Below are 22,720 nucleotides of genomic sequence, written 5' to 3' on the forward strand. Positions count from 1 at the left end.
ATTTTTAAGGTCTTCCTTAGAGCCCCCATTCTAATCACTCTGACCCTGACAATAGCTCCGACCCTAATGAATCTTTCTGTTTCCAGGAGCCTCCCTCGAACAGACCGACAGAGAAGGGCTAACGGCACTGAGCTGGGCGTGTCTAAAAGGCCAGCTCTCATTGGTCAGAGAGCTTGTGGAGAGAGGAGCAGCCACAACTCATGCAGACCGCAATGGACGCACGCCTCTGGATCTGGCTGCATTCTGCGGAGACCCAGATGTGGTGTGTACAGCCAGAGTAACCATGATTGTGTTAGTTAATTTAGAACAGTTACCTGTCCTACCTGTTCTGCAGCCGCTGCAGAGGGCAATGTAATGTAGCCGGAGGAGAATTTATAAAAGTGGTGAAAAATGTCGCTTTGATCCGTGTCCAGGTGCAGTACCTTGTGGATCACGGTGCGTCAGTGGAGCATGTGGACTGCAGCGGGATGCGCCCTCTGGATCGAGCAGTCGGCTGCAGAAACACTTCTGCAGTCATCGCTCTACTGAAAAAGGGAGCCAAAATAGGTAGAAGCATGAAGCATGTTCAGTTTAACAGCAAGAATTAAACCATGGATGTTGTAGTTATGCAGTAAGCATCTTCACTGCTGCATGGCCGGACTCCCATATAGTTCATTTCCATTAGCAATACATCATCCTGCAGAATGAACCTTCATGAATTCTAAATCGTGTGTGTGTGTGTGTGTGTGTGTGTGTGTGTGTGTGTGTGTGTGTTTGTAGGACCTGCAACCTGGGCCATGGCGACCTCTAAGCCAGATATCTTAATGGTTCTGCTCAGTAAATTGATCCAAGAAGGAGATAAATTGTACAAGGTAGCGCACATTTCCATCTTGATGAGATTTGATTTGATTGACTCGATATCGATTTGATTCGATATTCCAAAGTTCTTTCTGAAAGAGTTTCTTTTTTTTCTTTCCAGCAAGGTAAAGTGAGGGAAGCCGCTCACTCCTATCAGTCAGCTCTCCAGAAGTTTCCAGGAGACGAGCTGAAGACGTTCAAACAGCTCAGGGTGTGCGTGCTGCTCAACCTGTCACGCTGCCGCCGCAAGATGAACGTGAGGCTTTTTCTTACACACACACATGTTGAGAATATTTTGCTTGTTATTTTGAAACAAATCTCATCTCGAAAACTTTATTTCAGTATTGATATATCGTTAATCTTCCTTACAGGACTTTAGCCTTGCTGAGGAGTTTGCTACCAAGGCCCTGGAGCTAAAAGCCAAATCTTATGAAGCCTTTTATGCCAGAGCCCGTGCCAAACGCAGCCGCAGGTAAACAGTGTCGTGAGAAATTGAATAAAACTAACTGATCGTCATCTTCTGAGAGTTTGGGTTCTTTGGATCTTCAGTAGTAGAACTGTGATGATTTTATTGTTTGACATTTTTAAACTATTTGAAATTTAGACACGAGATTGCAGTGAGAAAGAGTTGAGTAGTTTTAGGCTCACTACCATGTAAAGAAAACCTGAGAGATAGAGTGACCTGAACTGTAAGAAGAAGAAGACATATGTGCTGTCAGGTAGGGTCTCATGTGTTTTAACTTGGCGGGGTGTTGTCAGTTTCCAGTTACCTCCATGCTAAGGCTCTACACCAGGGGTGTCCAATCCCAGTCCTCGAGAGCTACCGTCCTGCAGGTTTTAGATGCATCCTTGTTTTGACACACCTGAATCAAATGAATGGCTTGTTATCAGGCCTTTGCCAAACTTGATGGCATGCTGAAGAGGTAATCAAACCATTAGGGATGCATCTAAAAACTGCAGGACAGTAGCTCTCGAGGACTAGGATTGGGCACCCCTGCTCTACACAGTTTGCTAAGGCCTCAGTTACACAGGCCCAGAGACCAGCTGGCAATCCCCTGTTAACCTCCAATCACTAGGAAAGCAAAAAGGGTGCTGGACCAAAAACCATCTTGTGATTGCTTTGATTGCTAGAAGATTACTGCGGTCACTCATAGTTTGCATAGAAGATGCCAGCTTGTCTGCACTCAGTCACTAACTAACCACCATGTAGTGGTGAAGCATGAAAAAGTACAGCACAAACCAGAAACGGAGACTATTTCCCTTCAAAGTAAAAGTATTCCACTCTGTGACCACATGCAACTTCCTGCAACCGCTTGCCAACCAGACACATTTTCCACTAGTGACGAGTGGTTACCGTGGGGTCACTGACTGGCACCGTTCACCAGAGAGTAAAGACCTAAAGCTTTGACCTAGCATTGCTTTACAGTCACAGTGACTGAACCCATATGGAAAAGATATATATAAATCTTATAAAGTTTGTATCTGTCTTGTGTGAAACTTGTATGAAAAGCATACAAGAGTGAAAACAGATATAAGATCCCTTGAAAAATTATATAATGAAACTTGTATGTTTTGGATACTTACTAAAACAATATATGAAAGTAATGAGAAAGTGGCCACTTTCATGAGTAAATCATGTAAGTTTTTACTATTTCTTTTCCATATGGGAAGCCATAGATTTCAGATGGAGGAACACATTTTTAAGCCTGTTTTTTCTTTGTGAATGTGATTGCAGCAAATTTCAGGTAACCAGACATCGAAAGATTGGAACAGACCTTCTAAACACTGACAATATGAAACCTATAATTCCGGAAACATTTTTATATACACATTCTCTGTCATCTTCTGAAGTTTGTCCTGTTTTCACTCCTTGTCACTACCACAACCCAGACAATTCCACGCTGCTTTGGAGGACCTGATTGAAGCCAGCCGTTTGTGCCCATCCAACCGGGAGATTCAGCGCCTGCTGTCACGGGTCAAAGAAGAGTGTCGGCAGGCTGCACAGCAAAAGGACACTCATCCTCCATCATCTAATCACGTCTATCAGCAGAACATGTCCATCAGCGAGGCCAGGTCTAGAGATTCAGGTTGTTTGCAGGTACAGGATAGAGAGGGGCTTACAGAGGAAGAGGAGGAAGAGGAGAAAGCAGAGAGCAGTTTCAGGGAAAGAGACTCCTCTCCCTGTCACCTTCAACCTGCGGTTCAAAGTCTTGACACCCGCTGCCACTCTGGGGTACCATCGCCCTCCTCCCTTTCCCCCACTCATCTGTATCATCACCTCCCCAGTCCCACCCACGCAGCCTCCCTTTCTTCACCTAGTCACTCTGCACCTCCCCCTCCTTCCACATCTTATCACGATTTCAGCCCTACTTCCTCCCTAATCCAGCATCAGCAGCGAGGTGGCATAGTGTCTGAAAGTATGCCTACATTGTCCGAAAGTGGAGGTGTACAAAACTATCCACAGTCTGACTTAGATCAGAACCAGGGAGTCCAGCGGCACCCCCATCTGGCTGGTCAGAGGTTCCAGAAGCAGAACCCCGTCCAAGGCCACTGGCTCCAACCAGCCAAAGCACAGGTGGTCCGAACCAATCAGCCCAGTTCTTCTACCCACTCCAGCATGGTTTTGGGAAGTTCTGCCTATTCCCAGTTCGCCCATCTGCCCAAAGAACTAGCAGAGCTTGGGGAAGGCTTTTGCTCAAATCCTATGGATGTCAGGCCTAGCCCATTGGCTCAGCCTGGTCTGAGCTCTGGAGCTTCTTATGTACAGGATGAAGAAGAAGAAGTTGACCTGGTTAGCCAGGCCAGAGGCACATCTGGCTATGGGAAAGCAGCAGGAGCCGAGTGGGCGGGGGTAAACCGTTTTGGCCAGTCCCGTCAGTTCAGCCGTAACCAATCCAAAGCAGCCTACTACCCTTTGGAAGTTACAGAGGCAGCAATGGGGTCTTCAGATAGGCTTCAGTCATCGCACGATTATCAGTATCAACACCAGGGTGGTCTTCGACGTCCACTCAGTGCTCACCCAACCTCCTCCTCTGGTCATTCCCCTAGGCCTCTCATCCATTCCCAGAGTGTCAGCGTCCGTTTCTCCCCCAGTAGTGGTAGTCTTGCTACTGGACAGCCAGCTAATCTTGGGCCAGGCTTTAGGACATCGGCCTCTGTTCAGCACATGGATCTACCTTCAGATCTGGCCTCTGCTAGAAGCATTAGTGGTTACCATGATGATAACTTCCTGATCGCCTCTCCCCAGTCAGAAATATGCATGTCAGGAGGCGGGACTTACCCTGGAGAGGTGGGACGTTCATCTAGGAACACTCCTTTTATGGGAGTAATCGACAAGACGGCAAGGGTGCACCAGCAGTATCAGCAACAGGCTCCGTCCAGCTCAGCGTCCTGTCTCAGTCCGTCTCGCTCCTGGGCCGTGTCTTCAGTGGACACAGTTGTCACTTCGCCCAGCAAAAACCCCCCTCCACCCCAGCTCTCATCCTTTGCCTACCACAACCGCAGCAACAACAATGCCCACAATGGTCACGCCTCTTATGATAACCAGCTGGACTTCTATGAGGTGACGCCAGGAAATGTTCATCAGGGTGAGGGCTCAGTGCAGGTTGCCTGTCAGAATCTCTCCTACATGGATGTGAAGGTGGCTCGGACGCTGCCCATGATCCACAGCTGCTCGGACAGACCGACTGAGAGACGTACGGGTCCTACGTCTCCGGTTAAACCAAAAAGACCCTTTGTAGAGTCCAATGTGTAAAGACAATACAAGAACATTAATGAAAAGTGGTATAAATGAAGTCACTGTACCGATATACTGGAAGACTGTTCTTGAAACAAAGTAATGTCAAGTTCCTACATTTAGTACTTGGAATGTTTATAAGAGCAAGACACACCAAGTTCAGACTGGGTAAAAGCATTTGTTTTCATTTGGTTGTATTTGTTAGTATGCTTCAGAGAACTCCACCTCACTTGCTAGGTTAAGTGATTGCTGTATGTTGTTTTTGGAAAGAGTGCCACTTCATCTTAGGCATACTGACTCCTTCATGGTGAAGATGCCTAACCTATAAGAACGGCATGGAACATATTCACCAATAATGAACTGGTTCTGCCATTTGGAAGTGAAACATTAACAGGTGTTCACCTCACAAAGCACAAGAATGAAGAAGATAATTATGGAATAAGACTGTATTCTTCTTGCACAATTCTGGCTTGAATTACATTTTAAAACTGCAGTTCAAGTCTAAATGGTGACGTCCAGACAGGAGAGAAAAAGCACCGCAATTACCTTTGCCTGCTGCCGACGCCTTTAATAAAGATCTCATTTCAAGATTGAAGCGCTTAAATAACACAGACTTGAAAGAAATGGATGAATCCAGGCTCGCATCATTGTACCAGTCAAACGCTTGTTAGTGACCCAGACCCAAGCCATAGTTTGAGAAACTCGAAAATACTGTCATTGAATAAACACTGAGTTTAAAAAAAAAAAAGGAGAAAAAATTGTATTTATCTTTTTAAGTTATGTCTGTATTAAACTGTAAAGTTTCTTTTTGTTTTTTCTTAAAACGGTATTCCTTTGGGATTTGCCATCGTGTTTATTTTGGGGGATCATCTGTGAGAACACGTAAACTGAAACTTTAGAGTTTTAGTTTACATGAAGCAGAAACTCTAAAGAGTTCCATGTTGGGTTAACATTGGTCTCTTTCTGGGTTCAATTAGAACGATATAGCGCATTTGTAAAAATTGGATTTTTTGGAAGGGTCATCCATTCAGCCTTTTTCTGTGCTCTCTGAAGGCCTTTTATATTCTGTAGTCCTAATGGTCTAATTATGCAAACCATATGATTCCAAGTGATACACCAGGGCTCTTCATACTGTATTATGTTGGAAACATTTTGCTTGTATGTGCCTCGGTTGTCAGTATTGTCAGTCACTCTCACTCTGACCATTAACTAGGCTTGACATGTAATTTCTGGATATTTGTCCTCAGCAATGTGCATTTGAACTCTTTGGATGGTGTTGTATGTTTTTCTTGCCTTTCCAAAGATAACTGTGTAAAATTCCAATGAAACAATCTATTTATCTGCGCGAAACCAGCTTAATTTATGACCATGCCAAGCTAACTATCTTACCACCAACAGCAGCCACAGAGCCTTACCAATGAGGCCCAAAAATGTACCACTATTCAACTACATTCATTTACTGTGTTGAGGTTTGTTTGTTTTTCAAAAACTAAAGTTCAATTCACTCTTTTCATCTTATCATCCACTGTGTATTTCACAGTCAGATCAGAATCTTAGCCTCACAAACATTAGCATACGTAGCCGTGTGTTTACTTACTCTTCAGATGGTTCCTCCAACTTTGGTGTGTTTCTGTGCTTGTTATAAACGCCTGCGCTCAGAAAAAGTTTAAAATCTTCAAAAATTAAGTAAAGTTCAAACAAAATGTGAAGAAACAACTTCTCCAAAACATGTACATTGTACTGTGTTGGAGCAACACCATCTTAAGTTGTACTAGAGCCAGGCAGGACTTTTCATGTGAAATCGGTTTGTACCATGAGCTGGTGCAGTGAATCAATATAACCTTTATTTAATAATGTTCTTATTTATAGTGCTGTTCTGGGAAAAGGCAAATTCTCTTGAGGCAACAAGGGCAGAAATAAAAAGAGACAAGAAAAGTTTTTTAAAAGTGGTGAAAGTTTTTGTTAGAATTTGCAAAGTATAATTAAAAAAAGGAAGTTTAGGTCAGAACATAGACCTAAATTTGGATGTTAAATAGGAAAAAAAAACTGTCGTAATCAAAGATGATAATTAAATTGTTTGTCTGCAACAAATGATTTTAAATCATTAATCAAAAGTTTCTTATTATATAACAAACATTTATAGTTGTCGACAGTGTTTCTGCTTATGTGGTATCAAAGACTAGGCGTCAGTAACAGTAACTGTGACATAAAAAAAAGTTTTCCTCATTGTGCCACGTTACTGGGTTTTAAAAATCGTTACTTTGAATGGAAAATGCGTTTTTCTTATCGTACCTTAGATGCTAGGGCTAACAAACATCTGCTGCAATACAGAAATTACGCTGTTTCTTTTTCGCGTTTCCCAAAGCGATCACCATCTACTTGGGATTTTGAATGTTACCAATTTTTAGCACACTATCGTTTATGAATCCATCAAGCACATGTTTATTTATGTGTTTACAAGGTTTTCCTTTCAAACCAGTAGTTTGCCTAGCTTGCTAAAACAGATAAAACAGACAACATATTTATGGCAAAAGACACGGTTTGCTGCTCAAAATGCTTTTGTCTATGTCAGCAAGGAATGATTTAACTTTTCCATCTTAACCTTGTTAACGACAAGGGGAGGTGGCTAGCTGAATATTTAAAAGAGGGACAAGTTTCACTTTAATCATATATTAAGATCAGGCTTCTTTAAAAATGTCTTTTATAAACATGAATGCCAGTTTTTGTACATTTGTAGTGCTTTTTTCCCCCAAACTTCTCAGTTTCAGTTGCTGTTGCTGATGAAACAAGTGACCTCTGACACAGCACACACAGTACAGTCTCTGACCACTGCCATCATCTCGTACTGCTCAGGGGACTGCAGCTGTGAGATGACATTAGCAATTTGATGTTCAAAGTGAAAACGTGGAAAATCTGTTAGCAAAACTGTGCGTTGTGCATCACATGTAGGATGTTTACCTTCTGTCTGCATTGGTGCCTGACTGTGAAATATCCCGTCAGAACAGAGCCAAGTCAGTGTGTACTTTGGGCTCTTTCACAGTGTGTAAGATGAGCTTACATTTAAAACCAAGGATGCTGACAAGAAGAGCTTCATTATCAAACATTTCAAGCAACATGAATGTGTTTTTTGGCTCACGTGGAATCACTGAGTTAGAAAGAGGAATAAAGCTGAATAAAAGACTGAACTGTAAGTCTGTCTCTCATTGTGTGACCCAACAAGGAAAAGCTTTTATGGGTATAATCTTACATTAGAACAAGAACATTACCTTCTTGTTGTGTGGCAACACTGGTTAAAGGCCCTAAAGGTTTTACAATGAAGAAAAACTGTGTTCACGTATGTGTTTGCAGACAGCATGTAATGCTGTTGTTATTAGCACAAGTATTCATTCATATGCTCACGTGGATAAACGCTTTTGTTTTAACTGTGGTGGAAAGATTGTGTTGATCTTATATGCAGTGCTCTTACAATAACTGATTGTTTTTTGGCCACTTGGGGGCAGCAGAAGCAATCTAAATAGAATATTGATTTTAACATAAAGCACCAGTCAGTGGGCTATCGGGCCTTTTATGATTGCTTTGTAAGAATGAGCCAGACTGCTCCTTCGGCCATCCTAAACTTTTTGCTGTGGAAAACTTTAGGAGTGGCAAGCGCAGCTCTCAGGGTAAACTACAGAACTTTTATCTGTTTAACCTTTCATGAAATAAAGAGGGAACAGACCTGAACTGGCCATCAAACTGCTTTTCAGTTCCATGTCCAGTTACATTTGAGCGTTAGAAAATGTAAACCCTGAACAGTTAACGTGATACCCACTTAGATTATTACTGAATGTCTGCACTTCAATGACATCTTGCCTGTGTGATTTAAAATCCACTATGTTGGTGTACAAAGGCAAAACTACAAAGCTTGTGGAGCTTAATGCACATAAAGGTGACGTGAACAGCTTGTTACGTACAGTAAAAATGTTTGTTTTAGAATGTTCATTTTAAAACAATCTACAATTCAAATATGTTTTCTTGCTGCTTTCACATCCAATGTTAAAAATCTGGGGGAAATAATTTCAAACACTTTATTTCAGGTTGTCCTGATAAGATCGGGACTTCCTGTGAATAACGACACTGTCACAACTTACAGAAAAATGAACAACCTCCACCAAGCGCTCTCTGAGGCACAAAGACTGAAGTCCGAGCTGAAGGCGAGCAAAACAAAACAAGTAGATTTAAAACATACATGTAGGTATTTGAATACACACAACAGGTTATTGAAGCATTTAAACAGGAACAGTTACTGATAGGATTCTGCCAGAAAAGAGGACTTTATGGTACTGCAGGTCACGAAGACGGAGCAACAGCAGAGGAAATTTTATCATACAACCAATTTACACCACCTTTAATGCCACATATTGACCCCAAAATGAACGTGGACCTGTGGCTCTTTAGTTACACAGAGAGGAACATGAGGGGAACTCAACCAATGTTCACAGACAGAAAAGCAGCACGGAGAGTAGACAGCGGCTGCGGAGAACAGTTTTTGAACACGTGGTTCTCCAGCAGAGCACAGAGTCTATTCTACAGACTACCAGCGCACCACCATGCTCCACCCTGCTCACAGAAAGGCTACGTTTGCAGGATTTGTACAATTGTTCCGAGGGTAGTGTAGCTTCTTTTTGAGCGTCAAAGTAGAAATTTGTGTTTGTGGTTTCTTTTTTTAGTCAAATTTAATTCCACTGATAAGGTGCCAGATTTACTAAAAAGGATAGCATCAGCGCAATCACCAAATAACGCCCATGGCAGCCATCTGCTGTGACTTTCTGGAAGGTACAACTTGAATCTTCTCACACCGCTGTCTGTCTGAGGGTTAAGACCTGGTTTTAGGGTTATGTTAGGTGTGAGATTTACTGTAGTTAATATGGTTAAAATTGGGGGTGAGACGCTGGGAGTGCATTAATGTCAATAACTGTCCTCACAAAGCCGACACACAGAGCAGAGCTGAGGAGGAAAGGATGGGAGAGGAGAACACTGCACCTACTCGGGTCGGCTGATGCTACATCTTTAAAGATAAGACACAATGATAAAACACAAGTGAAGGAATCCAAGACACATTTAAGCAAAACGAGAATCACAACCTAACCATGAACACTGCACAACAGGAAACAATAAAATATAAACTGCACCCTTCAACTACACAAACATGACGCTCCATATCACAATGTGTAGTGAAACAGTACATTTTTAACTATGTTTGTATAAATGTTTTTCATGACAAAGCTGACAGAGCTGGTTGGTATAATAACATGAGAAAGACAGTTATTACAGATTTCTGTTCTTACTTCACTGAACCTAAAGCTGAACTCATTTTCTGACAGGTATGCAGGTACTAACAGAGACTGGTAGCACAGGTAGTCTGTTGGCTCTGTAGATGTAGATCACAGAGAGGCGTCGGGCTTCAGAGTGAGATTAAGGCGTGGTTGGTGATCCCCCGTCAGTCAGTGTCTTGAAATGGACGGACAGAGCTTCTTCCTCTGGGTTTGGTGGGCGTCTGTACTCCTCCCTCGTCATCAGGTGTCCCAGCACCAATCCAAAGCACACCAACAGGATACCCAAGACGTTGGCCAGCACTCCCTCTGGGGTGAACTTAGAGTAGGTCGGCCTGGCCCCAAGGAAGCAAGGAGACACCATAAGTGGGTAAGGGCATAGTAAAATTTAAGGTTAGTTGAGATAAATCAGGACCAGATGGTGGTTATTGAGGATTTGCAGACATGTGACCACTAACCATGTGATGTTAACTTGTCTGACATTCTGCACTTGTGACATTGTGGGATCAATGAATGTAGGTCACTCAGTGACCATCTCTCAACCAGCAGTTGTGAGGGAAAATTTAGTACTCCCCGACTTTAGTGCGAGTGGTTGGTGGAGTTTGCTGGGAAATGATGGCTTAAGGATCACACAGACCTACAGACTGGTCAGTGATCAACCTGGCAACCACGTGTCACTAGGGAAAAACATATTCCGGTTGGCAATGACCTTTTTCCGATTGCTTTGGTCACTATCATATTGCTGTGTTTGTAGTTTGAATGGAAATGACAAACTTGCATTTTGGAAAGTTTTGCTACCTCTTAGCATGTCATTAGCAAGTATTTACAGACAACGATTTTAAAAAATTGCTCACAACCTCAGCAGCCTGCTAGGAGGTCTTTGGTGTAGCGCCTTCTTTGCAACCAATTTCATGCAGCCAACAACCTCCAGGAACCACTACACATTTACCTTAGCAACTGGTGATTGTACCATGTCCACCATGGAAGACAACAAGAGCAGTGTGCGGATGTACTGGATTAGAGTGGTGGATTTCTTTTTATCAGAGCCATCTGACTTCTGAGATCCAAGTTGTAATCAGCAATGACCCTAACTAAAAAGGCCTTTACGCACCAGACTCGTAATATCTGATATGAAGCCATCAAAACCGGCCATGTTATATTCCCTGGACAAATGTCCAGCCTTTATATTTTCAGATCAAACCACTGGTGCTGAATATACAATAATGTGGAAATAGTCTAATAAATTTAGTTACTTAAGCAAGAAATGATTTGGAAAAAGAAATGACAAAAACACAACGACCTTCACCAAGCCACTCATGTGATGTCATACTGTCTGTGGTTTATGCCTAAAGAACATCACTAATGAAATGAAGAGGAGACGAGGGGGCAGATACTCGAGTACAGACATACATGATGTTGAAGAGGAGCGTCTCCGTGATGCCCAGCAGGCTGGTCCCTACGGACATTACCAGCAGAGCCAGGCCACAGAACACGTGGACAGGCAAGTATGAGGCTCGTAACCATGCCGACGCAACAGGAAACAGGAAGAACATCAAACCCATCACCCACTGGCAAAAATGGAGGGATAAAAAGTTTAGTGTTGTAATCTGTTACATTTGCTACAGAAATTCAGTCTGTGTGTGTGTACCTGTAAGCAGAACAGGATTAGGGTAGTCATACCGCACCAGCTGTGTAGAGAGTACATGTCAGGAATCTTGGCTGCCCTGTGGTAGTCAAACACAGCCACAAAACCTGCACGCACGCATAGAGCAACATGTCAGACGGACACACACATGGTTATTTAAAAAAAAACAAACATCTGCAGCAGTCAGACACCGGCTGATGTAGCTCCCTTACCTACAATACTCATGATGAGAGCGAGCAGGTGAATAATGCCGTGAAGCAGCTTTACGTTCTTCTTCGGCTCATTGTGAAACACTCTGTAGACCAGGATGGCTGGAGAGGCAGACAGACAGAGACATGGAGACAGAGGGAAGACTATAGAATCAATTAAGTGCATTTAACACTGATCAAACATTACACACATGTTAATTGCTGTTTGTTCTTTTTTAGACTTTTGTTTTTTCATCCAATGCAGTCTGAAACAGCAAAACATGATTCATACTCATATTTCATAACCCTCAGCGTAGCCACTGTTTGGCTCAACGAGAGCTTTGTACTAGGAATGCACTGAAACTCTATGCTGACACATTTATTTCATTTCATTTATTTATTTGTTTCACACATGGTTCAACAGTATTTGAACCATGACCACTGGGCAACATATAGGAAGCGTAGTGATTTTGGAATATTGAAATCATTATTAAATAAAGAGAAACATTTTTTATGAAACTATTTCTCATCTTCTTAACTTAACTCATCTATACTTATTGTCCATCATTTTTAAAGGTGCCTGGCAGAATGTGACACGTTACTAATGGATGAAGATGTCTGCAATCAGTCTTTAACACGGTGCACACCTGTAAGCTGTTTGCATTGACCACTGGGCGACAAAATTAGAAGACCATGTAAAGTATGGAAAGAATCACAAGTAAAAAGAAACAATTGTTATTTGGAGGTCTATCTTTACTTTGCTGGAAACATAATCAGTATTTTATTCAGAATTCAAGGCAACACTTAAACAGCATGATTGTGTGTCACTTCCTGCAGTGACACCATTATTGGAGCTAACATTTGATTTTCTATAAAATAAAGCAATTACAGATTCCTTCCTTCATTCCTTCTATCCAGTATAAGGTTACAGTGGGGCTGAAGCTTATCTCAATGGTTATGGCTCCAGAGGCAGAGTACACCCAAAACAAACTGCCAGCCTGTTCCAGGGTACCACATACAGACAGACAATCTGTCAAGCTCACATCCACACACTAATTTAGAATGAACAATCACATGACCCCCTATAAGCAAGCATTTGGCAACAGTGGGAAGGAAAAACTCCTTTTTAACAGGAAGAAACCTCCAGAAGAACCAGAGTCAGGACGGTCCAGCTGGAAGTGAGGGGACACTGTGGTAAAAGGTCAGCATTAATACTGTGCAGCAACTGAGCCTCCAGCTCTACCACACACACTCTCTAATTGTTCTCAGCATAAATCCTTCATTCACCCACCTGAGCCAACAGCTTTGTTTAATTTCCACTTCACAGCGTCACAGAAATTTAAGCCACCTCATGGGGGTGCAAGATACTAAAAAGAACCCCATATTAAAGGTGAAGAAGGGGGGCATGAGCTGAAGTGTAACAGCATTAGTGTGGACATGTGTTTGTTTCTGTGTGAGGAACACCCCCAGGAGGTTTCCATTTCACATTAAGATCCTCCCTCAATCTCATTCTAATGTCCAGTTAACCTTTGTTTTTATTGCTCTAATGCAATCTAGCACTGAACCAGTTGAGCTAATGTGGTTACTCTCATTAGAACGGTACCCAGGGCTGCGGACACAAAGCAAAATCTGCTGCAGCATGAGCAGGTGGCAGCAATACGTCAAAAACAGTGACAGTGTGTCCAAAACGAATCAAGTTGAGCTGGATGACTGACGGCACCATCAAAAGGGAAAATCTGCATTAAAAAGAAACTGAACACGGGAATTGGAAAGAATGGCCTAACCAAGCTGCTATATAGTGTCATTTAGAAACAATGAATGAATGAATGAATACATTTAGACGTATTAATCGCTTGTGTGACACAGTAATTGCTGGTGGGCAGTCTCTCCACATCATGTCCACATACCAAGCGTCTGGATCAAATGAACATGTGACATCTGAAGTTTAAGTCAGATTTGACAAAATTCCTACAATTTTTACTCTGTTTAAGTCTTTTGCTCACCTCACAAAACATTTGTGTGTGACAGAGCAACTTCACCTCAGCTGTCATTTGCACTTCCTTTAATCTGGCTGTGTGGATGTGTATGTCGTGTTGGCGTGTCATCCAACTGTCTTAATGTGTGGTGTGAAGTGTGTTCTGCATTTTTCACTGTTGTAACGTTGTATTGTGGTGATCTGAGTTCAGTCTTGAATGATGTTTATCGTGATGTTGCAGCACAGTGACTAAGACTAAAGCTACATGAAGACTACATACAAAAACATGCAGTGCTGTGCAGACATCTTAAGCCACTCTTCATTTTCTTATATTTTCCGTTTTCAGCAGTCAGACTTTCATTATGTTTTTCTTAAGTGTTCTTGAGCAGAAACTCTTCCAGCTTTCTGAAGGTCTTACATTGACTGCATTTTCACCCATTTTCAGTCCGGTCCTTCTACCTGACCGTTTGAAGAGGAATGTTTTTTTGTTTTTTGAGCCACTTAACACTGGCCTAAAAAAAAAAAAATCAACAATACAGTGTGACAGATATAAAATAATATTCCTGCACCAACAAGGTGATTTCCCGAGTTACTAGCAGTAACCCAAGTTTCTGGCAATCCGTCCAAGGATTTCTTTTTGACACCCAATGGCCGTCAGGATGGTGTCGACTAGCCTGTAGAGGTCAGTGTGTCCCATCATGGGGATGCCTCCCCAGACCATCACTGACCCACCACCAGAGATGTCAGTCTGAACAATGCTAAAGGCCGCATCCCATTCTCCAGAGCTTCTCCAGGGTCACGTGTGTCACTCAAGGTGAACATGCTCTCAATGGTGGACCGGCCAGTTCTGGTATTTGATGGCATATAGGGCTCTACGGTACCAGACAGTTCTACCCTCATGAAGTCTGTTTATGATTTTTTTGGGTCAGAAACATTCACACCAGTGGTCTGCTGGAGTTCATTTTGTCGCTCTGGTAGTGCACACCTTGTTCCTCCTTGCACAAAGGAACAGATACTAGTCCCAGTGATGGATTGAGGGCCTTCTACCACCCTGTCCAGCTCTCCTACAGTAAATGCCTGTCCCCCAGAACCTCCTTGTGGCAGTGTTGGGCAGCTGATGATATACTCTGATTAAAAAGTGTTGCTTTAATTTTTTTTGTAGAGCCTCATCCTTTTGTTTTCATCTAGTTATAACTAGCTACATTTGTGCATAAAGGATGACAAAAGGCAGAGTAAATACATGAAAAAGCTGAGTCAAAAATATTATTTCACTTTCATCTAACAAACTAACTTCCTTCTTAATGTCAGGTATCAAATTAACTGGTAATCTGGTAATTAGCATGAATGTCAATTGCAACTAACCTGAACTCTAACACAAGAATATTTGATTTTGTTTATACAATTTTGACAATCAGGGTGCAAACAACATAATAATTCCAACTGACACATTTTAAAACTGGTGGAGTGCAGTTAGCAGTGGTTAGCTCAATATATCCAGCACGGGGAGGCTGAGCTGTCTAAACAGGCTACAGCATGAACAAACAAGAAGACCCAGTTCTGAGAAATGCCATAATTGGACAAGAGAATTTAAAGACCAATAGAGTGGAGGCCCTCTGCTGTCAATGAAAAATATGCTGTTGTTTGCTGACTGGTGCTTTTTTTGTGCCACTTTTCCCTTTAGAGTCATCCTGTCAAACCTTTACTGGATGCGTGACAAAAACACACACGCAAGCTGTTTACATTCATTCAGTGATGCAAACCATTCCCCCTTTCCTCTGTTTGTCTCAGTCCTGCTGGGTCAGGTTAGGGAGGATTGATGGGTGTCTGGCCAGTGTTAGCTTAATGTAACAAGTCAGCAAAACAGTGGCTTGAGGCTACGATGCACTGGTGCACACTCATAAGCTCAGACACACACCAACAGTCCTACTAATTTAGAGCAGCCATTTTCTGTTGAGCATTTTGCAAGGAAAAAAAGAGAGAGGAACAATCACTGACTGCAAGTTTTTCAAATTATTCTAACATTTTCAGCTGAGCTCTGGCTAACTGGTCAGCTGGATATCACTTTGATATTTCAGCAAGAACTCTCTGCTCTGCTTCTATAAGGCATTTATGGTGCCAGTTGACCAGCTCAATGGAAACAAGTCCACGATTGGGAGCAGGGCTGGCTTGTGTTTTAGCCACATGCTCAATAAACAAATATCAGTATCAGCTACGAGATGTTACATTTTAAATTAAGTCGCCTATTTCTACCCCAGGTGGTGCAAGTTAAGAGTTTAACTTGAATAACATTGAAACATTTACCAAAATGCTCAACTTGTTTTAAATTGAATATGATGGCTTTCTTTGATTTCATGTTGATTCTGGGTTGTGTGTGTGTATTAGCACTTGTTTGCATTAATAACCTCCTGTCTCTATCTTTATTCTTCGTACAATGTGTTCTGTTCAATAAATCTTTTATAGATGATACAGATGATATTTCATGAGTTCCCTGGATTATTGCTTAACACTAACATTAGGGATCTAAAATGTTTGACAGTAGCATGGTCGGCATATCTGCTGGAAAAAAAAACAAATACATAATAAACAAACAATTTCTATCAATTTTATTATTTTTATGCAGAGTAAATTTGCAAAAGCAGTCGCCTCAGGTACTTTATCTTGTAAGGTAGAAACCCTACAACAATACAGAGAAATCCCCAACAATCAGCCGACCCCTTTTGAACAAGCACTTGGCCACAGTGGGAAAGAAAAACTCCCTTTTAACAGGAAGAAACTTCCAGCAGAGCCAGGCTCAGGGAGGGGCAGCGATCTAGCCTGACCTGATGGGGAGTGATGGGTGAGGAAAGTAAAGCCTTTTTTTAACAATAAAAAAAAAGTATGATACAATCACAGAGATGCATCACTCAGTTTGAGCCACATCCTGATTAGGCTGTGGTTCTACCTGTACAGTCATTGATCAGTGTGGACTCACCATCTCCATGCAGAAAGACCAGGCCCAGCACCATACACAGAGGGTGGACGTTAAACTCCTGCTTTGAGCCATTCCAGGCAAAACCTCCCCGGAAGTGACCCATCCACACACCGGTTAGCACCACCGATGCCAAACCCAGCACCTGGGACACTCCCACCAGCCCCACAAACGCAGCGCGACTACGACGGGGGGCAGAGTCCTCCATGATCTGAGAGCCAGGAACAGAGCAGTTAGAACCGATGCCTTAGGCTGCACCATTTGCTGAATAAAATCAAAGTAAATTCAATTAGAAGGATGGGTTAGACAAAGATAAACACAGAGCATCAACAAAGTACCTCACAAACATTATTTTTCATCATGTCACATTATGAAGAGTTTGACTTATTTGAGCTTTTGAGAGGAAAGAAAGCTAAAATAACTCATATTTGTTTCAGGAAATTTTGCAGTACGAGAAAATCTGTACCCATGAAACATAACATCAGCCAACATCACTCCTGCATTTGTATTCCATCTTTAGGGTCTGTCTTTCACCAGCCAGTGTCAAAGACTGAGCAGTGAAAAGACTCACCAAGGGGCCGTCTAACATGCTAAAAGGATTTAGCTGAACAGTCTTCCATCTATAAAAAGATATATAAATATCTAAAAACAGATATACTGAATGCCCTCTGTGATTGTTTCAGGATTCAGGCCTGCTAGAACATAAAATCAGGCTCTAAACCCTTCATACACTGGTAACAAAAAGCACTACACATACATTAGGCCATCATGACATGTCTGTTATCGTGTGCTAATATCCTGCAACGACACTCTTCTTATTCCTTACAATAAGGAATGAGAAGAGTTATGGGTTAGTTTGTTTCAGTTTCTTGGGTAAGTTTTTCATAAGATGCCGTATTAGTGTATAAAATAAGCATAGAGCATGTCAATTATATTAACATGCAAGTACCACATGCACACTGATCAGGCATAACATTAGGTCTGATCATGCCTATAATTGTGTTGGTCCCATTTTGCTGCCAGAGCAGCCCTGACCCACTAAAGCATGGACTCCACTCGACCTCTGAAGGTGTGGTGCACCAAGAAGTTAGCAACAGATCCTTTAGACTTGTAAGTTGCGAGGTGGGGCTTCCAGAGACTGGAATTGTTTGTCCAGCGCTTCCCACAGATATTCACTTTGTGGAAGGGCATATTTTCCTGCTGAGAGAAGCTACAGCCATCAAGGAATACCGTTACCATGAAAGGGTGTTCATGGTCAACGCAATGCAACAATGACCTCCATTTAGCAGCAATAACAAGGTTAAAAAAAAAGGTTTACTGCTGCTAAAGGAGACCATTCTTGCTCTCTGAACTTCCAGTTTCTTAATGGATGTCCACCAAGGGAAGGAAATCACCTGCTGTGCTCTACTTTGTCACTGATGGTCGGTTGTTTATGGCCATTCCAGGCTCTGGTTGCCTGAATTAATGAATTTGCTATCCTGACATAGATCTGTTATCATTTGCTCTCATGTTAGTAGTTGCATTAGTCAAAATAGCTGTTGGTCCCAAGTTTAATTATTCTCAACTCTGAGGCAAGCGATTGAAGGAACAGCCAATGGGAACACAGAACACTGTTGATTGACATAGGACAGCGAATAGGCAACAGGTGTTCTTCTTCTGTTTCACAGGAAGTAGTTTGCCTGGAAGTTTAGAAAATGTTGTCTTGGGTCCCGCCCAATTTCTGGTGCCAGCACTTATTTCACCCATAGTCACTTGAACGTCATTGACTTTCTATGGTCTCTGGTCACCTTGTGGTTGTTGCTCTTAACCTCTCACTGAAATTCTGCTAAACATCAGCTGGACAAGCCTAAATCCTGATGCCACTGCCACCGTGCTTCTTCTTTGGGTTGATGTTTTCATGCTGTTAGGCATTCCCTAATGTGCGTCTAAGAAATGCATTAAAAGGTATAAAATGGAATAACCTATTTGTAATGGCTCCTTCATGTACTTACACGTCTTTGGCTCTGAACTGCGCTAAACTACTGACGCATAAAAGGAGCAAAAAGTCTGTTTCATTTCACAATAGGATCTTAAAGTCCCTGATGTCACTGTTACAGAACAGAATCACCATGGCACGAACACAGCCAGCACCACACTGGTTTGAAGCGGAAGATTTAAAAATAAAAACACACAGGAGCCAGTGTCTGCTGTGTTTTATCATGTTTCATATCAACCCAAAAGTCACAAGGTATCAATGCCGCTCCCAATGCATAACAGGAAGTGTGTCACAGCTGTTACATGAGGACTGGAGCACAGAACAGCCGAATCCAACGGATTTCCACGACTGCAGCTCAAACTCCATTATCAGCTCCTCTTTGTTAGAATTCACCTTCCACGCACACGGCGCGCGCGCACACACACGGGAAGAATGACAGCAAGTCAAACAGTCGTGTTCACGCTCCCACGGTGCGCTGTCACCTGTTACCTGTGGGATCAACGGGACTCTCCAGCATGTTTTAGCTGTGTCTGAGTTATGTTCACAGTGACTGTGGAAAGGCACAGAGCATAAGGTTGACAGGAAGCGTGGAGTACTTACTGCGCTGCAGGGTCTGCTCGGCTGTAGCGAGGAAGTCCTGCAGAGTGGACTTTACAGATCCGCCTTCCTCCTCCTCCCTGCCTGCCACCGGGCTGAAGTGCGCCTGTGTGTGGGTGTGTGTGTTTGTTTTGGGTGGCCTTATTAGAAAAAAAAAGCCCACGTGACTTTAGGACGGCGATAAGCAGTGGAAAGCAATACTTATGTTTATATATGTATGTGATCGTATTAATAATAATATTATTATGAGGATGATGATATGGGGATCAAACTCTGATGTACACACTCAGCTAACACAGAGGATTCCAAGAAAAATGAATCATGAAAATGAGATTTTACGTGATAAAACGTCACGACAGCGTCAAGGGAGGGGTGGGAGGGGGTTGTCTGCGTGGACTTATGACTAACAGCTTCGATGTAAAGGTTTGTTGCCTTGACAACGCTGGAGTGGGAAAGATGGAGGTGGGTGCGTGAGCGAGAAGAAGAGGAGGAGGAAGATGGGAGCGCTCGTCTTTGAATGAGAGCAGCTCGTTAGTGGAGACGCAGACAGTCATAGCCACTAGTGCTTTTAAAGGCACTACCCACTCGTGTGGATTCTCAGTTTGCGTTACCTTCCAGAAAGCAAGTTTCACTCAGAGTAATGAAGACAATGGACGCAGGGGCGGAAGGGGGGGGTGTTGATGTGGCACAGTAATCGGCAGGAGTGAAAAATTCACCAGTGTATCGCTGTAAATGTATAACTATGTGCTGTCAAAAAACACTATCGATGAAATATGTTGGTTTAATAGATGGAAGCAGCACATGAGTGATTTTTGAACCATTGCTTACCATTCTTTAACTCTCTAACCTGTTTACTTTGAGAAATGTGAGCAAGACATGTGAGACACTATCGTTACAGCCACTCAGTAAAATCAAATATATTTACTGTTGCAACCACACTACATTTTATTATTAGCTCTAGCCCTATTAAGTCACCAATTAACCTTCTTTTTTATGTTTACAGAATTCTGGTGGGTCTGTGCACATTAAAATCATTATGATTCATTGTCTGTGAAGGTTCTCAGTCATCCAGGTCATCGTAGTCAAAGGAGCTTGCAAAGAAAAGCGTCTGGACTTCTTTAAGTTGCTTGAAGACGTTTCACCTCTCATCCGAGAAGCTTCTTCAGTTCTAAGGTCAAATGGTGGGATTATAATTCATTGAATTATCAGATGCTTTTGTTTGTTTAAAAAAAAAATTCTGATAGAATTTCCCAATTTCTTAAAAAAAATCACGGATACAGATCTACGTTCTGCGCATCATTTCCTGCATTCTCTTAAACCTTTAAGCATCAATATGTGCATGATAGCAGAAATATATTTATTCCAGTAAAGGAAAGCACACACACACACAAGAAAAGCAAATCATGCAGGTAATAACATCAGCTACAGTATAACAGTGAGGCTCTGTGGCACTCTGTGTCGCTGTCAAATAATACTCCTAGTTTTTCCTGTTAGCTGTTGTTGGACGGCTGTGGCTCAGGAGCAAATGCTGCTGTTTAAATGTGATCATGAGTCATTGCTCTTGTCTTGTAAATTTTATCAGGAGTGAATATACGTCCTTGATAAACATCAGGAAAAGAGATTGAAATTTACTTCAAAGAGCCGAGCGTCACTCTGAAGCCTTATCCGTGTTGTCAGTTGGGAAAAGTGTCAACCTGTGGAGCTGTTGAAGTACAGTTTTACTCATGAAAAAAAGGTTTAACATAGCTTTGATTTTTAGTAGTCATCTTCATCTCATCAGTGTTACCGAGGCTGACTGAAGACAAGAAGGTCAGGCCAATAAATCCTTAGAATTAGTCACCACCAACACTCCTAAACTTCATAAATAGTAGCTGGCTGACTTTGTACTCAGACTAAAAAAACCCAACATTATATGTTCTAATGATTTCCTGCAAAAATCACAGCATGATTTTGCTGTATTTTTTTTTTTTTAGACACAGTAATATTCTGTAAATAGCAATGCATTCTGGGAGCTTGTGGCTGTTTGGCCTTTAAATCACAATTACAAGCTCCACTGTAAATTTCACATTTACAGATGCACTCATTTCTAGTGGAATTGGACAAGCAGAAAAAAGGGTGAAAAAACAAAAACTATCAATTGAAGTGCACTTAAAAATACAGCGTTTACTCCTAAAATGTAGTAAAAGTACTGCGTTATTGCAATCACAGTAACATCCCTGCACTCTGCCTTCTTCTCCTCTTGAGGGCGCTGCTGTCTCAGATAATTCACCTTGTGATTGTGTGTTTAATGAGCAGCAGCCAAATCCTTGATGGTGTTGATCTTGGGGTTCTGGGGAGATGTTAGGGGACAACAACAGATGACAGAAAATATCCATTCTCCACGACGAGGTCTAATGTCTGCGTATACTCAATATTATCCAAACGTCCAGCTGCATTGCAACACAGGATGTGTTAAACTCACGTGTTTCTCAGGTGTGTGTGTGCCTAAAGCCTTACGCTGTCACCTTTTTTTAGAAGAAGGAAAGAGAACAGTTTGTCAAGGATATCTTCATTAATGTCAGAAATGGGTGGCTACAGCCGTGTGTGTGTGTGTGTGTGTGTGTGTGCTCTCTTTTTCAGTCTGACATTTCTGATTTCTCCTGTGACTCACAGGAGGCTGACTCACCACTGCTCCTTTTGCGTAAGTGTGTGTGTGTGTGTGTGTGTGTGTGTGTGTGTGTGTGTGTGTGTGTGTGTGCGCGCGCGCCACATATTGACATGCTGTTTATTAATCTGTCCTCAACAGCCTCCATCCCCTTCCTTTCTTTTCATCTTTTAATGTCTTCTAACTTTTAATGACACCCATGTGCCCAGTTCTCCCCCTCTTCTTTCACTCTAATAATAAAGTCTCTTTGACCCTCCTTCAGTATGAATAGATTTTTTCTTTTTTTTCCTACGGCTGTGGGTTTGAACCTGTCACATTTCTATTACTCTAAGATTGTACTTCCACCCACTGGTGCTGTATGATGTCACAATTAAAGAAACACTCGCACGTAAAGCTCACTTTTTCATTTTATAAAACTATGTTAAATACTTTTAGTTGCTTTCTTGTCTAAATGAGTATATTAATACCACTGGAGCAATGTACTCATTTAAAGCTTTGGATATTTACTCATGGACTCTACTGGATTATTTTTAATGATTCAGAGTTGAAAATAATCCTTATTCAAGCTCTCAGCTGTATTTAGTAATTCTGGTTCTTGACAAAGACTTACATTGTATCTCTTCTTCTCTGCTGCAGATTTCTCCCGTGTGTGTCACATCTCTGCTGTGTATTTTTGGATATTAGGCCTGCCCCTGACCTTTGCAACACTCACCTGGATACTTCTGTCAAACTTGTTCTCTGTTTGTTGTAAATAAACCCTTTACCTTTTACCTGTTGTCCTCTCCTGCATTTTGGTCTAGTGAAACTTAGCAGGCCTTGGTGCAGTCCCTCAATTTATTACTG

At 42.1% G+C, this 22,720-nt stretch overlaps 2 protein-coding genes across 5 annotated transcripts in view; one reads left to right on the plus strand and one right to left on the minus strand.

Moving 5' to 3' along the window:
* LOC146389220 (protein TANC2-like) overlaps positions 1-7,764 on the plus strand; it is a 53,923-nt gene extending 46,159 nt beyond the window's left edge. For all 4 annotated transcript variants that reach the window (XM_084926945.1, XM_084926946.1, XM_084926944.1 and 1 more), the window contains 6 exons: positions 87-262; positions 414-546; positions 760-851; positions 959-1,093; positions 1,209-1,309; positions 2,728-7,764. In XM_084926945.1, the coding sequence (XP_084783071.1) occupies positions 87-262; positions 414-546; positions 760-851; positions 959-1,093; positions 1,209-1,309; positions 2,728-4,591 (2,501 nt within the window). In that variant the 3' untranslated portion in view covers positions 4,592-7,764. The remainder of the gene's footprint in view (positions 1-86; positions 263-413; positions 547-759; positions 852-958; positions 1,094-1,208; positions 1,310-2,727) is intronic.
* Positions 7,765-8,626: 862 nt separating this feature from the next.
* On the minus strand, positions 8,627-19,534 carry cyb561 (cytochrome b561). Its single transcript, XM_084926947.1, has 6 exons — positions 19,237-19,534; positions 16,665-16,872; positions 11,743-11,841; positions 11,534-11,637; positions 11,296-11,453; positions 8,627-10,220 (listed from the first exon to the last, which is right to left on the minus strand). The coding sequence occupies exons 2-6, from the start codon at positions 16,867-16,869 to the stop codon at positions 10,028-10,030; spliced, it is 759 nt and encodes a 252-aa protein (XP_084783073.1). The 5' UTR covers positions 16,870-16,872; positions 19,237-19,534; the 3' UTR covers positions 8,627-10,027.
* Positions 19,535-22,720: the final 3,186 nt, after the last annotated feature.

The sequence above is a fragment of the Perissodus microlepis genome, chromosome 4 (assembly GCF_051167445.1).
Source record: "Perissodus microlepis isolate ML-2025 ecotype Zambia chromosome 4, ASM5116744v1, whole genome shotgun sequence".
Classification (NCBI taxonomy): Eukaryota; Metazoa; Chordata; class Actinopteri; order Cichliformes; family Cichlidae; genus Perissodus; species Perissodus microlepis.

Bases quoted from the DNA above. Each gene is read 5' to 3' on its own strand.
- cyb561 (XM_084926947.1), bottom strand. From the start codon at position 16,869: ATGGAGGACTCTGCCCCCCGTCGTAGTCGCGCTGCGTTTGTGGGGCTG. The intron at 11,842-16,664 runs GTGAGTCCACAC...CTGCCTCTCCAG, and splicing joins GGTCTTTCTGCATGGAGATG to CCATCCTGGTCTACAGAGTG. The intron at 11,638-11,742 runs GTAAGGGAGCTA...GCGTGCGTGCAG, and splicing joins TCTCATCATGAGTATTGTAG to GTTTTGTGGCTGTGTTTGAC.